The sequence below is a fragment of the Colletes latitarsis genome, chromosome 5 (genome assembly GCF_051014445.1).
Source record: "Colletes latitarsis isolate SP2378_abdomen chromosome 5, iyColLati1, whole genome shotgun sequence".
Classification (NCBI taxonomy): domain Eukaryota; kingdom Metazoa; phylum Arthropoda; class Insecta; order Hymenoptera; family Colletidae; genus Colletes; species Colletes latitarsis.
Window position 1 is genome coordinate 23,785,756 of NC_135138.1, and position 20,626 is coordinate 23,806,381.

Here is a 20,626-nt window from a genome sequence, read left to right on the forward strand (position 1 = left end):
TTCAATGAAATTTTTTTCTGAAGTAGAGCCCATGGGTACCTACAAAAAAGTACTAGACAACTTTTCTGTAGGGGGTCAAACAAAATTACTAAAAATCAAAAACGAATTTTTAAGAAAAATCCGCAGGGTACTAAATTTTTCAACAAAATTAAAAAATTTCAAATCGTTCTCGAAAAAATATTTTTAGCTGCGTGGGTCAAGTACAATCATTTTTGTTGAACAGACATGCCCCCGAAATCCTACGCATTTTCGAGAAAAAAATTCAGTACGGGTGAAACTTTAAACGTTAATAACTTTTTAACGAAGCCTCCATCAACAAATTGGTATTCTTGACTTTCGCCCTATTTCAACTCTAGAATCTCTTATGAAAATTTTTCCCAGGGGTGATCGAACATTCCTGTATACTGTAAGATGGTTTGTATTTGTAATATAGTGTATGTATTTATTAATGAATATTTGGTATATATTTGGCTGCTTTTTTTGGTGAATGATTGTATATATGTGTCATATTTACGGGTGTATTGCGACGGTGCTAGTGTTTTACATCTGCTTGTAATATGGTCCACTGTTTCGTTTCATTGCATAGTTTGCATTTGTTTAATACTATGATCGATTCTTTGATAATGAATTTGTCATGGTTGTACAGAACCGTTATTATATCGATTCTAAAGCTATTCTATATTAGTCTTGAAACGGTTCAAGTTTCGATATCAATTATGAAATGATTTTGTTAAACATATATTATTCCTATCACTTTATCTTGTATTAATAAATAAATGAATAAAGTTCATTTGTATTTATTACATAAGTGTAAAGTTATGTATAATTTATTTATTTATTATTGTATAAGATACAGTAACGAAGTACTAATATTAATAAAACAAATGTGAAATAAAAATATATATCCAATGGATGCTGATTTTTTACAAAATTTTGAAAAAATTGATATATTTTTAAGAGCGTGCAGAATGCAGAAACAATACACACGTAATTGGCATAAGAATATTTTAAAATCATTTTAGAATCGACATAGAACTATTTCAGAGCCGATATAATAATAGTTGTAGAATCGTAATCATAACCGATGTACACCAGAACAGTTTTTATTCATAATTGTTACACTATCATTTCGGTTCTCATAATTGTTTCGTAATCGAAATCGATATCACGATAACCGTGAGTATTTTGGTTATAGACATAAGAATTGAAAGCAATTCAAAGCTATATATATTCTTGATTTATTTGAAAATTTGCAAGCAAAAGTATCCAAGTCCCATCGCTAATGGTCCCTGATAGTAGTTCATCGATAGTAACGCCAGCAACTTCCAAGGAAATTGATACTGATGAGGCCCATCAATTCGAGCGTTAAAGACCTCGGTGGACCACCCTGTTTCAAGCGATTCGTCGACGATTTCAATGGAATTTCATAGAGAAGGTGGCTTCGATCTACAACCTCTTAGATGAAAAGTAGAAGTCGTCCGGAGGTTCGTATTCGCAGCTACAAATTGCAAGGAAACACGATATCATTGATACGGTGTTCGCTTCTCGGAGTCGAGTGCGTCAATTCGTAACATTTGCGTATGAATGAGCTTACCGGGGGCCCCCCGAGGGGGTCCCGCGTAAATCTCTCAGCGGGTCCCAGTGTCTCCGATATTATCTCCAAAGGGGCCCTGCAGCCACTTTTAAAGAAGCTACAACCACGCGTGCACCCCAGGTCGCTCCGTGGCCGAGGGCCTGTCGAAAAACCAATGTGCTTCCTCTCGTTTCTTTTCCTTTTTCTTCTCTTTCTCTCCTTTCACCTTTTCCCCTCGTTCCATCCTCGACTTCGCAGTTTCCTTTTTATCCTCCGAGAGATCCTAATATATCCGTGGACACGGCATATTTTGTACCCTTTATCGTTCCCGGGGTCGGGCCACCGATATTTATCAGCCGTGCGATATCGCGCTCGTCCAGCGAAATTATATTCCCTCGAAATTGTCTTTTTAAAATTCCCACGAAGATCCTCGCGCGTATAATTAATAGATATAGTAGAACGATTGTTATCCAGGCAATTGGGGGAGGACAACTTGACTCGATAAATCGATAATAATACGCAACGACGGCCAGCTTTTTAACACGTCCACTACCACGTGTCGTATGTAGGGCCCCGGTACCTAATCGGACGGTTAGGGAAACCTGAAATATTGCGTTCTCTAGAAATTAATTAAAACGATCATTTTTATCATCGATCGTTTTATATTTATTTCTGCAGCATCTAATTTCTACATTCATTAAGTTAAACTAAATGAATTGTTAGATTATTCAGTTTTAATTTCGCGCCTTTCTTTTTGTTATTAAGTAATGTCGTTAGGTAGCGCCGTAATGGGTTAAGTTTTTTTTTGCTATTCAGCTGATATCTGTACGAAATAAAGTTTAATTATCAAACAGGAATCTAACATTCATCTATTTTAAAAAATTGGAAAACAAAAAGACTCATAATAATCATTTATATTTACATTTTAATCTAAGAAATAAGTCAAATTAAAGGGCAAACAATATTAAATTTTTTCACTAATAATTAAAATCACTTTTCGTTTAAAATAATACGTTTTAAAATCAGGCATTTATATTGTCAGTGCTAAATATGCTTGAAAACAGGGACCAAGTATGAGTCATTTCACGCCAAATCGCTCACCTTCGTATTCGCTCAGGAATTGCGTTCAAATTAAAATACGTTGTAGTCCATGTGATACTAGGGAGGATTTAAATCATTTTGATGTTCTTGTTATTGTTAAAAAAACACAGATGTCTCACAGTTCCTAGTTTTCAATGATTTTATAAAACCTACATTCACAAAAAAATTTTTATCTCCGTAACCGTTTAACATAGGATCTTTTCATATATTTAGTATTAATTATAAAGCATTGCCCCTTTTAATTAATTTCTTCTTTTATTCGTAATCATTTTTGCAATACAAAGCTATTAAAAATATTTTTTATCTCCGTAACCGTTTAACATAGGATCTTTTCATATATTTAGTTTTAATTGTAAAGCATTGCCCCTTTAAATTCATTTCTTCTTTTATTCGTAGTTATTTCTGCAATACAAAGCTATTAAAAATATTTTTATTTCGTAAATTTGACTCTCAGTTCAAATTTGAAAAAATATCTCCATATTTTGTGTTCTTTCCTCTTTCGATTACAATTTTTAAAATGACTGACTCTCCAAAATTGTGGTCAGGGTAGGGCGACAAATGCCGTGGTGTATAACGATTCAGGTAAACCAACCTTCTAATTCAGAAATTGTTGTTCGAAGTATTGAAAAAGTTCTTTTTTTCATAAAATTAAACGTTTTTGAACGGTCTTACGTTTTTTGTTTTTTACCAGAGACGTACAATCCTTTTTATTTTATTACTATTGTAATCACGGAAAAATGTTTTTCTTTTGTTTACTTTTTCTGCGAAAGTACGATCTGTTTTGGATTTGGTAGAACCATTATTCCATATTTGCTTTGTAAGAGTTTCATATATTTCTAATTTGTTGAGGCTCGACCTGACGGATGAAATTTGTATTTTCTATATCTTTGTATTACGAAAATGAGTTCACAAATAAAAGAAAACATTAATTAAAAAGGGCAATCTTTTGCAATTAAAATTAAACAAATGAAAACTTCGTATCTCGAATGGCTAAGAAGATAAAAATTTTTTTGTAAAAGTAATCTTTGTAAAAATCGGTGTAAATTGCCAAATTTGTGAGTTTGTATTCTTTAAACAATTTCGAAAATAGCAAAATAATAACTTAAACTCCTCCTAGTATCATATGGACTACAATATACAGGGTGTTCGGCCAAGCCTTGGAAAAAATTGTAATGGGAGATTCTAGGGGCCAAAATTGGACGAAAATTAAAAATATAAATTTGTTGACTGGGGCTTCGTTAAAAAGTTACTAAAAAATTAAATTAAAAAATTTTTTTAGAACCATTTGAAATTTTTTAATTTAATTTTTAATAACTTTTTAACGAAGCCTCAGTCAAGAAATTGATATTCTTGATTTTCGTACGAAAGTGATAGATTTGGTGTAAAACGACCCGTATGCCATTCTCGTTTCTAATACATATACAGGGTGTTCAACCACGCCTGGGAAAAATTTTAATGAGGAATTCTAGAGGCCAACATAACACGAAAATCAAGAATACCAATTTGTTGACTGGGGCTTCGTTAAAAAGTTACTAAAAAATTAAATTAAAAAATTTTTTTAGAACCATTTGAAATTTTTTAATTTAATTTTTAATAACTTTTTAACGAAGCCTCAGTCAAGAAATTGATATTCTTGATTTTCGTACGAAAGTGATAGATTTGGTGTAAAACGACCCGTATGCCATTCTCGTTTCTAATACATATACAGGGTGTTCAACCACGCCTGGGAAAAATTTTAATGAGGAATTCTAGAGGTCAACATAACACGAAAATCAAGAATACCAATTTGTTGATGGAGGCTTCATTAAAAAGTTATTAACAATTAAATTCAAAAATTTCAAATCGTTCTGGAAAAATTATTTTCGGTTGCGGGGGTCAATTGCAATCATTTTTGGTGAATATACATACCTCCGAAATCCTACCCACTTTCAAGAAAAAAATTAGAGTAGGTATTGAAATTTTTAGATGAAATTAAAAAATTTCAAATCATATTAAAAAAATTATATTTAGTTACAGGGGTCAATTACAAGCATTTTTGGTGAATAGACAAACCCCGAAATCCTACGCACTTTCAAGAAAAAAATTCTTTACCGAAAATCTAATGTGAGGCCAGAAATGCTTTCCTGAAATTTTGTGCATATCTTTAAAACGTCATAACTTTTGAACGGATTGAAGAATTTTAATGTTTAAAAAAGCAATCAACGCGTATTTTAATAGAGAATATGCAGAAATTCTAAAAATATTGGAAAAGTTGCTCCTTGATCCCGTAAAATATGAAAAACCCCATAAGAGTGGTCCAATTTTTAAACGACCATAACTCCTACAATAGTAAAGATATCTCATTGAAATTTTTTTCTGAAGCAGAACCCATGGGCACCTACAAAAAAGTATTAGACAATTTTTCTCTAGGGTGTTAAACAAAATTATTAAAAATTGAGAACGGATTTTTAAGAAAAATCGACGGGGGGTAGGTGCTTAAATTTTTCAGCGAAAAAAAAAGATTTCAAATCGTTCTGGAAAAATTATTTTCGGTTGCGGGGCTCAATTACAATCATTTTTCGTGGGTACACATAACCCTGAAATCCTACCCACTTTCTAGAAAAAAAATCGGATAGGTGCTGAAATTTTTTGGCGAAAGAAAAATATTTCAAATCGTCCTAAAAAAATTATTTTCGGTTGCAGAGGTTAATTACAATCATTTTTGGTCATTACACATACCCTCGAAGTTAGTACTTCGAGAAAAAAATTCGAAATGGTGTGAAATTTTTCAACGGAAAAAAAAAATTTCAAATCGTTTTGGAAAAATTATTTTCGGTTGCGGAGGTCACTTACAATTATTTTTGGTGAATAGACATACCCCCGAAATCTTGCGCTTTTTCGAGAAAAAAATTCTGTACGGGCGGAAATTTAAATGTTAATAACTTTTTAACAAAGCCTCCATCAACAAATTGGTATTCTTGATTTTCGTCTTATTTTGGCCTCTAGAATCCCCCATCAAAATTTTTCACAGGGGTGGCCGAACACCCTGTATAATAGTAATATATTAATTTATACAAGCTTAAATCAAACTTCTTTGTTTTAAGTTGAACGTCGTCATTAAATGATGGATCTTTATTACTAAATTTAGAGCAAGGTATTTTATTTTCTAGCGAATGTTTCCACTACATTCAAAACAAAGGTCTTCGCCATACGGTGAACATTTTTACTAAATTTAAAACGGTTAATTTTATTTTATTTTATTTGCCTGGGAATCGCATGTCGTTCTAATTGTACCTCATTTGGTGTCGTAGGTCGAATTCTTAGCGGAGCATACCTTGGAGCAGAGACTGCGACAAGATCCGGCCGCCAAAGAACAGCAGGACATCTCTGGAACAAATAAAACACAGATACTTTAGAGGTCTTTCGGTGCGTGCAAAAACATATGGCAACTAGAAACCCCCGTAGACAGGACGCACATTGCGGGAGGATCCTTTCTCCGATTTTCTCTAGACACGAAACAGACGCGTGTCCTGTGTTACATCAGTTACGTAGGAAAAGAAATGAACCGCCTTTATGGTGCCGGATGAGGGTACGTGGGACACGTCAAAACTGAAGGACCCCCTCCAACCATTTTTTTTCAGTCCCCTTTTCGTATAAGACGAATGGGAAATATACTAAAAGTCTTGGAAAGTCCAACTCAAAGAAAACTCGTAGTAGCCAATTATGCAACATTTATAGACAATAAATTAATCCTGGAATGACACATTACGGTCTTTTATGGCCCAGCATAATTTTCTCTATAAACAAATAAAAAGTAGCTTATTTTATGAAGTTGTCATCATTCTGTAAAAAAAACTTGGTACTAATATACAGTGACGTGCAAAAGTATCTAGCCAGATTGTTTTCTTTCACTTTTTCTTCCAATAAAGTTTTTATCACTGTAGGATACAAAGAAATAATATGTGGAAGTAGGTGTTTAATTGAAATATTACTGGATTTTCAAAACTTTTTCAGCCAGTTTCTATCTGAAATCATTAGATAATGTCTATATACGAATAATGTCACACAGAATTACTACAATTAATTGATATTACGAAATATAAAGTATAATGAAGCTGTTAGCAGTCGGTAAATTTTCTCGCAAAATTACTGCCATACTATCTATGTCAAATTTACAGTAAATGATATGATTAAAACATTTAGTGTAAAATGAACGGCTCCGGAAGACAAAGAAAAGATCGCCTTATTAAGCATAATTCAATTGCAGACCCAAAATAGATTGCTGTAAATATTGTATGTGATTTATAAGAAGAAAATATTGTCAATGTTAGTTACTATACACTATTGAAGCTATATGAAGTTGAATTTTTTGTCCAAGTAAATATTAAAAAACTGTTAATCAGCAAAAAAGACACATTAAAATTTGTTGAAAAGAACTAACGCTAGATTACTGCATTAGTATGTCTATAGACTACTCTATAAATATCCACAGTTCAATGAAAAAGAATGGAATAAACAGGATGTAGATAATGTTTATTAAATAGCGTTTTTTTGTTTTTCGACAGAGGTTTTAACTCTCTCAAAAGACTCTTTTTATAAATATAGAAAACTGTTGTTAATCGTTATGAATAAAATTATGATAAACGTATCAATTTGTAGCTTACATATAAGAAAATTAGATGAAAAAGTATTAGAGATATATTAGTGAGTTCTGGTACAAACTGGTGCGAGATAGTTCAAGTATGAAAAAAATAAACATAAGAACTAGTTAATTTTGGAATAATTTATAGATTAAAACTGAAAATTAATTATGATATATACAGGGTGTTCGGCCACCCCTGGGAAAAATTTTAATGGGGGATTCTAGAGACCAAAATAAGACGAAAATCAAGAATACCAATTTGTTGATGGAGGCTCCGTTAAAAAGTTATTAACAATTAAATTCAAAAATTTCAAATCGTTCTGGAAAAATTATTTTTGGTTGCAGGAGTCAATTATAAGCATTTTTGGTGAATAGACATATCCCTGAAATCCTACCCACTTTCGAGAAAAAAAATCAAGTAGGTGTTGAAATTTCTTGGCAGAAAAAAAATTTTTCAAATCGTTTTAGAAAAATTATTTTCGGTTGCAAGAGTCGAACGCAATCATTTTTGGTCATTATACATACCCCCAAAATCCTCCACGTTTTCGAGAAAAAAATTCCTTACCGAAAATCTAATTTCAGGCCAGAAATCGTTCTCCGAAATTTCATGCGAATCTTTAAGACATCATAACTCCTGACCGGATTGGACGATTTTAATTTTCAAAAACGCAAACGACGCGTATTTAGATGAAGAATATGTAGAAATTGCAAAAATATTCGAAAAGTTGGTTCTTGACCCCGTAAACTGAGAAAAACTCAACAAAAATGGTCCATTTTTCAAACAGCCATAACTCCTACAATAGTGAATATATTTCAATGAAACTTTTTTATGAAGTAGAGCTCATGAGTACCTACAAAAAAGTATTACACAACTTTTCTGTAAGGCGTCAAACAAAATTACTAAAAATCAAAAACGAATTTTTAAGAAAAATCGAAGGGGGGTAGGTGCTTAAATTTTTGGACGAAAAAAAAAATTTCAAATCGTTCTAAAAATAATATTTTTGGCTGTGGGGTCAATTACAATCATTTTTGGTGAAGAGTCATATCCCCGAAATCTTTCTCATTTCCTAGAAAAGAATTCGAGGTGTGAAATTTTTCGACAAAATTAAAAAATTTTAAATCGTTCTGGAAAAATTATTTTCGATTGCGGGAGTCAATTACAATAATTTTGTATGAATAGACCTACCCACTTTCTAGAAAAAAATTCAGTACAGGCGGAACTTTAAACGTTAATAACTTTTTAACGAAATCTCCATTAACAAATTAGTATTCTTGATTTTCCTCTTGTTTTGGCCTCTAGAATCTCCCATTAAAATTTTTCCTAGGAGTGACCAAACACCCTGTATACCCAAATAAATAAGTCAACTTTGATAAGCGTTGAAGATTATTCCTTTCCTTCAAAAATTGTTTTCTTTTCGAAGATACTAGCATAAACAAATGATTTCTATCATTTAGAAAGCTTAAATTTATAATTTTATTTCACAGTAACTTTCAGACATAATCGTATTTACAAGCGACAAATTCATATCGCTTCCGACCTTTTCATTCAGGTTTACTTCATTCGGTACAATTACAAACAATCTATGCTAAAAGGAAAACAGAATCAAATAATTGAAAATGAAGAACATATATTTTATTATTATGATGATATAACGAGTAATGTGTAATTAGAATGACTTAACTTATTAAATCTAACTTGTTAAAGAAGACAGTTCAATCTTTATAATAACTCTACGAAGATTATTGTATGACTTTTTCTTATGAATACCTATGTAAATGTTGAGGTGAAAATAAAATGAAAAAACTTTACACAGAACATAAAAAGTCACGAACTTACGATGATAATTAGTAATTAACCGAGAAGGTAATCGTTATGAAAATATTGCTTGTGATGACTATTAAAAATTATTTTTATTTTTAAAGATCAAGGGTATATTTAAATTATCATAACTTGTCATTATTATTCTGATTTACTTAATTTCCAACAATTTAATCACACTTATCACAATAGATTATTTTCAATTTTTTAATCCGTATGAGAGCAATTGATTAATCATGTGGAACATGACTGTATAATAAGATTGAACTTTATTTCTGAACCTTTAATCTCCACGTTTCGGTCATTGATTATTGTCCTTCTCAATAGATAAATCTTAAAAGGAGAGAAAATTTATTTATAGAATGCCACGTTTAAATGTGATATTGTAATCTAACATAGCATAAGCTGCAATAAATAATAATTAATAACGGAAAAGAAACAGTGTAATAGATAGATTTAATTTTTCATTTAATTAAATATAAGCTTACAAATTACGTGTTTACTTTTTTTATTATGAATTATTATTTATTCGAAATTATGTTATGTTTAATTCTAATTTATAATTAAATAATTAAGGATGGTTTACGGATAAATTAAAAATTTTGAATTTTCAACTTATAAAGAAATTTTGTAATAGAAAAGAATTTAGAAAATTTTCTTTTTCATAAAATCACATTTTAGGATTCTCTGGCCACATTTTGACTATTAACAATAGTTATTTGTTTTCATGTGTGTATCGTCAGTCCAGTGCCACAATAACCGCAAAAAGTGGTTTTTCAGAAATCGAAGGAAAATAATATCATATAATAAAATTTGCAATTAAATAATTAAAAAAATGTTTTATATCGTTGAAAGCAAAGCAAATGTTAGAATTTTCTAGTTACTTTAAAATTTGAATTAGTCATAATTAACATTGCTAAAATGTAGGTCTAAATTCACATCTTTCGGGAAGATAGACCATTATTGCCCCCGAATTTGAAAACTAATATTCATCACTTCTGTAGAAATAAAAATACAAGAATAGATTTGTATTTTGTAAGAATCAAATGTTTACCAAGTAGAATCGAAAATATGTTGATAATGTTTTACAGTAATATTACTGTCAAGTAAATTATTCAAATAATTCATTTCATTAGCTGTAATTAAAATTTCTACAACATTTTTACAATGTTAAAGAAACAATATTTTTAAGGATAATACTGACAAAAAGTACAAATATAACAAAGTACAAAATTGGTTAATATTGTACACAATTCTACATTTATGTTCTTACTATTATAAACTGCAATAACCAATAACTAATATTTTAATAATAATTAAATTTTTAAATGTTTACATCGAAAAGATTAGATATTTCTGAAACTAGCGATTTATTTGATTGAAAATTTGTGATTTTGCAGTAGCATCGTTATCGATGTTTTTTACTCTCATTTTCTGAAAGTATATGTTCTCAAAAATATTTTTGTCAACGAATACTACCCGATTTAAAAAAATAACAAAGTTATACGCATTCGTGTGTTTGAACTATATTGTAAAACTTTAAAAAGTATTGTAATGCATTCGTCTGTGTTAATTATTTATTATTCGTGAATTTTGGTCAGCTGTGTTTTCGGGTCGTGAAAAAACATTTTTATCAAACAGTCGCATGACGGAGACGTAAACACGCGGCGGCGTCATATTTTTGTCCCGGCAGCTTCGAATAAGTGATCTTTTACGACTTCACGGGCATGATATGCGGGTCCAGTCAAACTGGCTTTTCAACGGGGACAGAAATTGTGAATGCTGGCCACAATGAACGATGCATACAAGGCACAGAGAGAAAGAGAAACCGGAGACAAGAGGGTTCGAAGCGTGTTACAATTAAGTTAATAGATACAATTCAGACACAAATTGCGGCTGACTATGTTTCTCTGCGTGACTCGGTTCGTATATCATGGTTTTCCATCGCAGCCTGACGCTGTGATCATTTTATAATTTAAAAGTATAATTTACATTATCTTATTTGGTTTTAATAAGTAGTCTTAGCGAACATGAAAATACATATTGTATATTCTTTTTCAAAATGTTTTCGAAACACTTTGCAAACATCAATAATTATAAACATTTGATTCTTTAATAAATCAATTGTAATTGTAAATTGTAAAAAATATTTTATTTTGAATATTTTGAAAATTTTGAATATTTTATTTTTATTCTTATTATTTTATTATGTTTGATAAACGTTTCGAGAGAGAATAAATATTTCGGTGCTAACTAAAACTAATTATTAAAACTAATTGAGTTGATATGAAACGTGAATAGTATAAAAGACGCGTTTCTTATTTTTATTTTTATTTCTTACAATGTTATGATTGGAATCGTAATATTCAGATGACACAAAAATTTTTTCTGACTTTGTAGAGCAAACATTTGTACAGTTACATTTTAAAAATAATAATAATACGGTTCCTTATCTGTTTTAATTTCAAAAATTAGTTTATTAGCTTTAAATCATTTGGACTTAATATTTGAATACTATTTTCGATTGAGTTTTATTAATTGATAATTTGTCTTTTTAACACTTTTTGACAAATTATACATGTACTATATAAAATACAGGGTGTTCGGCCACCCCTGGGAAAAATTTTAATGCAGGATTCTAGAGGCCAAAATAAGACGAAAATCAAGAATACCAATTTGTTGATGGAGGCTTCGTTAAAGAGTTATTAACGTTTAACGTTCCGCTCGTACTGAATTTTTTTCTCGAAAATGCACAAGATTTCGGGGCCATGTCTATTCACCAAAAATGATTGTAATTGACTCCCACAACCGAAAACAATTTTTCCAGAAAAGTTTGAAATTCTTTTTTTTCACTGAAAAATTTAGGCACTTAATTAGATTTTCGGTAAGGAATGTTTTTCTCGAAAGTGCGTGGGAATTCGGAGGTATGTATAATGACAAAAAATGATTGTATTGACCCCTGCAACCGAAAATAATTTTTTTAGTATGATTTGAAATTTTTTAATTTCGTCTAAAAATTTCAGTACTTTCTCGAATTTTTTTCTCGAAAGTGGGTAGGATTTCAGGGGTATATGTATTCATCAAAAATGATTGTAATTGAGCCCCGTAACCGAAAATAATTATTCCAGAACGATTTGAAATTTTTGAATTTAATTGTTAATAATTTTTTAACAATGCCTCCATCAACAAATTGGTATTCTTGAATTCGTCTTATTTTCGCCTTTAGAATCCCCTGTTAAAATTTTTCCCAGGGGTAGCTGATCACCCTGTATATTGGAAAAGTAAAGAAAAAATAAATTATATTATTTCGTAAATATACACACATACATATATACATAACAACTTTTAAAATTTTGTTTCGCTTTAAATGTCATAAAGCTTATCTAAAATAACGATTAATTTTGTAATAAAGTAAATATAAAAATGTTTTCCAACTTTAATTTATCTTTACTCCCACGCATGAAAGGGGAAATGTTGGGAAATAAAAGTCTAAATAGCCTTAGTTGTTCTTCATAGGTTACTCTGTAAATACTATTTCTTGTAATAATTCAACACTATCCAACACATTTTATTTTGTTATTTATGTGTTACGAAATATTGTACAATCTTTCGTTCTTTTCTACTGCGAAAATATGTTATTAATTTTTGTCTTATTTTGGTTATACTGAAAAATTGAATGTTTTTCTAGATAATATTTACGAAGAGGAACCAAACTTGAAGATCGGATGTGTATATTTTTTGCTCGTTTAGACCACTAAACATGTTAAATTTGTACAGTTGGACGATGCTTCTTGTGTTTTCGGAGAAACGAAATCTCTTTGGATGTGTATCAATTTCAAGAGGCCCACGGAAACGTCGTGTATATTACTAAAAATAATTAAAAAATGTTAAAATTAATAATAAATATTCTATAAATTAATATTCCCCTTTCCTCGCATTTCATTAAAATTAATAAAAATGTTTTGAATTAATTTTTGAATTAAATTGCAAATTTAAAGATATCAATTTTCAATAATTAAAAATTCTTTTAAAGGATCACGTTTGGTTATTTTATTCTTTACTCAGGTACTTGGTACTTACAAAATTCTGATATTCAATTTATTTCATTTTCGAAGCTACTGTAAAAGCTCGTGGAGTCGTGAAATTCGCAGTGGCAAGTGCGATGCCTTAAAACGTAACGGGTTTGTGACTTCTCTCGTGAACGACACAAAAATAGCCGACGTCGTTTGCGGCCATTAGACTTTTACCCCGATCTAAGCGGTGAAGTCCCCTTAATTTTATCCGTCCGGATGAAATGAAACGACCAGGACCTCCTTCGTCTCTTTGAACGCGGTATTAAAAGCAGTTCAAACGTTTCCAGACGAATCTTTGCATATGCACTTCAAATACATTTCTGAAAATCTTTGTCAATAGGTCGAAACTGTTTGTCGTCAGAACGGAGGAAAGAAGAAAGCTTTTACGGAGAATCGACGTAAAACTATAACTAGTAATAGGTACTCTACAATGGTCTTAAATTGTAAAAACTCGATTAAAAATCTAATTTTCAACTTCGTCGCACAGTGTGCAAAAACGTGAAAAACGTGAACAAAATGCAGCTAAATCGAATCTTTTGAATTATATGAGTTGTAATACCATTTGATAATACTTCAAACTGTAACAAAAACAGAATTTAGTGAGGAAAACTGTATAAGAAAAGGTTGAATCAAAATTTCAGTTGGATTTTTACTGATTATGAGTAAAAAGTATGAAGTTGATATTTTTGTTAATCTTTACACTTTGAAACAATTGTTTTTAATGAAAATGATACTTCTGCTATTCGATAATAAGATAATAGCGTATTTTTTACTTTTATGATCCTGTATGAATATGTACAAAGCGTAAAATATACGATTTTAAGACAAAAAATCATTTCCATCAACTTTTATTTCTAATACAAAAATAATACACGCGATCATATACTAGTTTTGCGTGGAATGTATTTCTGAATATGTTTACAATAATATCTAAACAGAAAATCTTGCTTGCATTTGCATAACATAAAAAAAACTGTGTTTTAAGTATAAGAGACGTATCCTCGCGGTTGCAGTTTCATCCATCATATGTAGGTAAAATGACCATTCAATAATTATACAGGGTGTTCGGCCACCCCTGGGAAAAATTTTAATGAGGGATTCTAGAGACCAAAATACGACGAAAATCAAGAATACCAATTTGTTGATTGAGGCTTCGTTAAAAAGTTATTAACAATTAAATTCAAAAATTTCAAATCGTTCTGGAAAAATTATTTTCGGTTGCGGCGGTCAATTACAATTATTTTTGGTGAATACATATTCCTTCGAATTCCTTCACACTTTCGAGAAATAAATTCAGGAAGGTGGACAAATTTTTCGACAAAATTAAAAAATTTCAAATCGGTCTGGAAAAATTATTTTTGGTTGCGGGGGTCAATTACAATCATTTTTGATGAATAGACATACACCCGAAATCTTACGCATTTTCGAGAAAAAAATTCAGTACGAGCGGAACATTAAACGTTAATAACTTTTTAACGAAGCCTCCATCAACAAATTGGTATTTTTGATTTTCGTCTTATTTTGGCCTCTAGAATCTCCCGTTAAAATTTTTCCCAGGGGTGGCGGAACATCCTGTATATTTTCATGAAAATATTTTTTCTGAAAATTGGTGCCACCAAAGACTACTCTGAATCTGACAAACAAAGAAATGCATTGTATACTAATATATTGTTTCCAATAATATTCGAATAAAACGAGCTTTTATTAATAATATACACTTTAAATTATACAATTTTTTTACTTAAAAAACCTTCAACTATTTAAATTACGTTATGCTATAAGCTTAAAGAGGCAGTAATATGAACACTTACCCTACTTGTATTTTATATTTCATTTTTTATGTATTTCTATTATTGTTAACATATAGAAACTAAAACTATATTCATATGCATAAATAAACACATGTTTTACATGTTCCTTATAATTTCACAAAATTACAATAAAAACAAATTAATTTTTAATATAATTGATGTTGTAATTAGACAATATCCTTGGATTTGTTAGTGAATAAAGTCAATATGGAGGCAGTTAATATATGTATAGAAATTTAATAACATATTCAAAACTTTACTATTTTATGAATGAAAACATCAATGAACGGTTAATTAAATTTTTAATTTGCCATCAGATTCGTAACCAACGACCTTGAAAACCCTAATATATTAATTTTCATACAAATAAAATCATGCTTTTATATTTTTCTATTTTTAGTTATGTGTTAAGATTTGTATACATATGATTTATCAGTTCTTCAAAATTTTTAAATATAATTTTAAAACCGGAATACTTTAAACGTACCATTTTGCAAATCACTATTTTATATCGGTTTAATCGCTTCTGAGAAACAAAGGACACTCCAGTTCACGATAAATTCATAATGAGTATATTACTTAGAACCTAATTAAAAAAAGAACGTAAAAGTTTTTTGCGCCTGTAAATACTACAAGGACATCTTTGTTCTCGGTACATAAATAGTTTATGGCTCCGAAATATAAAAAAAATAATTAAAGAAAAAATTAAATATCGAGAACTGTGTATGTTTTACAAGGAGAATATCAGATCCGATCCTCATCGATTTTAATGATATTTTGCAGGTAGATTCACATGTACAACAATCGTAATCGAAGTTATAGCCGTAAATAACCAGTTAATTATGACATAAATAAGTGTAAAGTTTGAAAAAATCCCTTTAATAAGTAATATTTTCTCCCGGGTTTGAATCCCATAACGTGTATTATTTACCTTTTTATATTTTTTCTTTCATTAATCGTATTATATTGTATTACTTTTTAACACTTTATTAGAAAAATTTAATAATTCCGACAGTTTTTATTCTTTTTTCCTAAGTTCTTCTTTTTTTTGATAGGTCTATGATAAATTCTAAACTACCTATTACAAAAAACACACACCTTCAGACCATCACAGTTCTTAACTTAACTTTTTATTGTGACGTTGCCACACTGTAATTTTACCAACCAAATGACAGATATTGAATTTACTTTCATTACTAAAAATAGTCCTTTTCCAAAACTCATAATCTCCTGAGAAAAACCTTTTTTTATCTATTTTTCTCACTCACAAAAAATTTATTCCGAGCCGTACGACCATGAAAACTTTGTTTTCCCAACACTCTTCTTATTGTTTTCAACTTCGTTTGTAAGTTTAAAACTACTAATCCCCGGATTGATTTGAACTTTTTCCACTATCCACCTTCCACCATACGCGCTCAACTCCTTCTTTGGGGCTTTCCTTAACTTATGACTTAGTTTATTTTCACTTTGGTATTGTTTCACAATATACCGAACAGTATTAACATTTCTTTTAATAATCATCGCAATTTTGTAACATTTTTTACAAGAATTAATAGCTCTTCTATTGTAGTTTACCTCAGTTTTAGTACTTCTCTAATGTAATTTCGATTTCCGACTTTGCAACGCAACTTTATTGCTTGTCAACGAGCTAAACAATATAATCGTCTATATGTTTCAGAATTTTCCTTTGTTTCCAGGAATTCTCCTCGAAAAATAATGCAGATATTAATAATTTACAATTTTAACTATCAGACACTTTCCAGATTGAATCGTAGCAATTTTATTTTTTTTAAAGCTCAGGAAAATTCATTTGTGTTTATATTAATACGTAATAAATATAGATATATTAACATTATACAGGGTGTTCGGCCACCCCTGGGAAAAATTTTAATGAGAGATTCTAGATGTCAAAATAAGACGACAATCAAGAATATCAATTTGTTGATGGAGGCTTCGTTAAAAAGTTATTAACGTTTAAAGTTCCGGCCGTACTGAATTTTGTTCTCGAAAATGCGCAGGATTTCGAGTGTATGTCTATTCACCAAAAATGATTGTAATTGACCCCTACAAGCCAAAAATATTTTTTTTAGAACGATTTGAAATTTTTTTTTTCGTCGAAAAATTTAGGCACCGATTTTTCTTAAAAATTCGTTTTTGATTTTTAGTAATTTTATTTGACGCCTTACGGAAAAGTTGTATAATACTATTTTGTAGCTACCCATGAGCATTACCTCAGAAAGTAATTTCAGTGAAATATATTCACTATTGTAGAAATTATGGCTGTTTGAAAATTGGACCATTTTTGGGGATTTTTCTCACTTTACGAGATTAAGCAACAACTTTTCGAATATTCTTAGAACTTCTACATATTCTTCATTAAAATACGCGTCGTTTGTCTTTTGAAACATTAAAATCCTTCAATCCGTTCAGAAGTTGACGTTTTAATGATAAGCACGAAATTTTGGAGTGACATTTCTGATCAGAAATGATATTTTCAGTAATGAATTTTTTGCTCGAAAGTGCGTAGGATTTCGGGAGTATGTCTAATGACAAGAAATGATTGTAATTGACCCCTGCAAACAAAAATAATTTTTCTAGAACGATCTAAAATTTTTTAATTTTGTTGAAAAATTTGTCCATCTACTCGAATTTTCTTCTCAAAAGTGGGTAGGATTTCGGGGGTGCGTGTTTTCACCAAAAATGATTGTAACTGACCTCCACAACCGAAAACAATTTTTCCAGAATGATTTGAAACTTTTCAATTTTGTCGAAAAATTTAGACACCTACCCCTGTCGATTTTTCTTAAAAATTCGTTTTTCATTTTTAATAAATTTGTTTGAAGCTGTACGGAAATGTTGTCTAACACTTTTTTGTAGGTATCCATGAGCTCTACTTCCATACCAAATTTCAATGAAATCCATGGACTATTGTAGTAGTTATGGTCGTTTGAAAATTGCACCATTTTTATAGGGTTTTTCTTACTTTACGGGGTTAAGGAACAATGTTTCGATCATTCTTGGAATTTCTACATATTCTTCACCAAAGTACGCGTTGTTTGCATTTTGAAACATTAAAATCCTTCAATCCGTTCAGAAGTTATGACGGTTTAAAGATACGCACGAAATTTTGGAGTGACATTTCTGATCTACGATTATATTTTCGGAAAGGAATTTTTTTCTCCAAAATGCGTAGGATTTCGGGAGTATGTGTAATGACAAGAAATGATTGTAATTGACCCCTGCAAATAAAAATAATTTTTCTAGAATGATCTAAAATTTTTTAATTTTGTTGAAAAATTTGTCCATCTACTCGAATTTTCTTCTCGGAAGTGGGTAGGATTTCAGGGGTGCGTGTTTTCACCAAAGATGATTGTAACTGACCTCCGCAACCAAAATTAATTTTTTCAGAATGATTTAAAATTTTTTAATTTAATTTTTTAATAACTTTTTTACGAAGCCTGAGTCAAGAAATTGATATTCTTAATTTTCGTCTTATTTTGGCCTCTAGAATCTCCCATTAAAATTTTTCCCAGCGGTGGCCGAACACCCTGTATACCACACATATCGTGCAACAGTGTCGAGACGTATAAGCGAGGGAGTGCAGTATAGTTGCTTATAAAAGGACCATGACTGCGGGTCGCAGCTGTGCCTTGCAATGGCATATCGTGCGCGAATGGTGACATCCACGTCGCTGCACTCGTAAAACTCGCGCGATTGTCCCACGCCTCGCGATAGTAATCCTTCTACCAGATGCAAGATAAGTCAGGAAGTTGGAAAACGTTCCACGAATTTGCGTACGGACCACGTGCATCGAGTAAGCATTCAAATCACTGAAATTTAAACGAACGCCTCAACGGCTAAAATGTAAACTACGGAACAAAAAATATAAAAAATGACCAAAACTGTTTAAACTTGTCGAGCACTGTTCATGCAGGGTAACTGTCTCAAAAATTAATTAAAACAATCGTTTTTATCTTTAAATTTGTTTATTTTCCTATTTGCAAAACCTGATTTTTACATTTAATTGATTTAAATAGCTCTAATATCCTTCTACAGGGACGAAATTATTTTAATTAAGAAATATTGATATAACCCAGTAATCTTTGAAACCTTGAACTCCTAAACTACAAATTGCAGTAATAATTGGGCGTAATAAAAGTAAACAAAAATCTACGTACTAATCGTTTATTTCTACAAATAAATAAGTAAAATTAAAGAGCAAACGACATTAAAAGTCATACTGTAGTTTCATTTAGACAAATAAATATTATTATTTCTAAACATTAATGTTTTTAACCATTAAATTGGTCACATTGAGATGCATAATATAATACAAATACATATTTAAACGTCTAAAAAGATATAACATTTCTTTTTCCTTTCTAGAAAAAGAGGAAAAAACATAATTTTTTAAGTGAAACTAGTATATAATCAAGTGAACAAGTTTTAAAAGTAGATAGCAACTTAAAACGTGTTATTAATGGGCACGTAGCCTTAACGATAACCATAACCTGTTCCTTTTTCTTAGAACATACATATTTACACCAGAGCTTGTCCAAACAAACTAAAAGCTGAAACTAAACTATACCATCAACAACTATATATTTTTATGACCGCGTGTTATGATGATACAATACGAAGTCAATGCTTTTTTAGAAATTTCAATGCAATTTACATCATATTATACATCCTGATCAATTTTATAATCGAAAGCCTTTGTGTATACAAATAATTATATTCATTTGTGAATGTATATTCACTTGCTCGTATGACCAAACTTTAGTGTTTATTAAAACTTATAAACAAGCAGAACTATTGCCAATTGAAGAAAATTATGAATGTAGTAATAAGTGAATCATTGGTTACGTTAGGAATTACAATTGACAGCACAAGACAAAAGAATGTCACGCGGACTTAAATTGTCAGAACTTATGCTTCTAGTTATAACAATTACACAAAATAGTTGCTGTAGTATTCTATACATTACTGTACATTCAAGACGAAAATATATCACGTATATATTTTCCGACATACGTATATTATCCTCATTATCGAATATTTAAGATTTTTGCTAAATGAATTAGGCGATTGCACAAGCAGAAACTTTTTATTAATATTAATTAAAGGGTAACAATCATAAACATAAAAATAAACTAAAAATAGTATTAATAATGTTTTTAACCATATTAATAAACCATTCTTTTTTAGTATGGTATGAACATTCAAAGAAATAAAAAAAGCTATCCAGGGTCGGACATCAAAAAAATTAAGATCGTAATATCGGACAACAATATAAAATCTTACATGTAGTTGGAGATATTGGTGATTTGAGCAAGAGTTGTTCTCGATTTATCAAATTAATTCACCTATTCAAATTTGGTCAAAAAATGATCACAAAACAAGGACGAGAAGGTCTTGGGGAGAAGAAAATTGAAAGATACATTCCCAAAACAAGAAGAATATGAGTTTATACAGGCAATACTAGACGTGCTTCTTTTTAAACGCATGAATGCAGCCGATCACAAAAAATAATTGAGTAGTTATTCGAAAGAAGGAACCTTCTTGAGATTTTTTCCAAATCTTGTATTTATTATACAGGGTGTTCGGCCACCCCTGGGAAAAATTTTA

The 20,626-nt window shown here is 30.4% G+C and overlaps 1 protein-coding gene across 2 annotated transcripts in view; it reads right to left on the reverse strand.

Moving 5' to 3' along the window:
- Positions 1-20,626, reverse strand: part of Reck (reversion-inducing-cysteine-rich protein with kazal motifs) — a 101,536-nt gene that overhangs the window by 23,404 nt on the left and 57,506 nt on the right. For both annotated transcript variants that reach the window (XM_076765688.1, XM_076765687.1), the window contains exon 2: positions 5,988-6,040. In XM_076765688.1, the coding sequence (XP_076621803.1) occupies positions 5,988-6,038 (51 nt within the window). In that variant the 5' untranslated portion in view covers positions 6,039-6,040. The remainder of the gene's footprint in view (positions 1-5,987; positions 6,041-20,626) is intronic.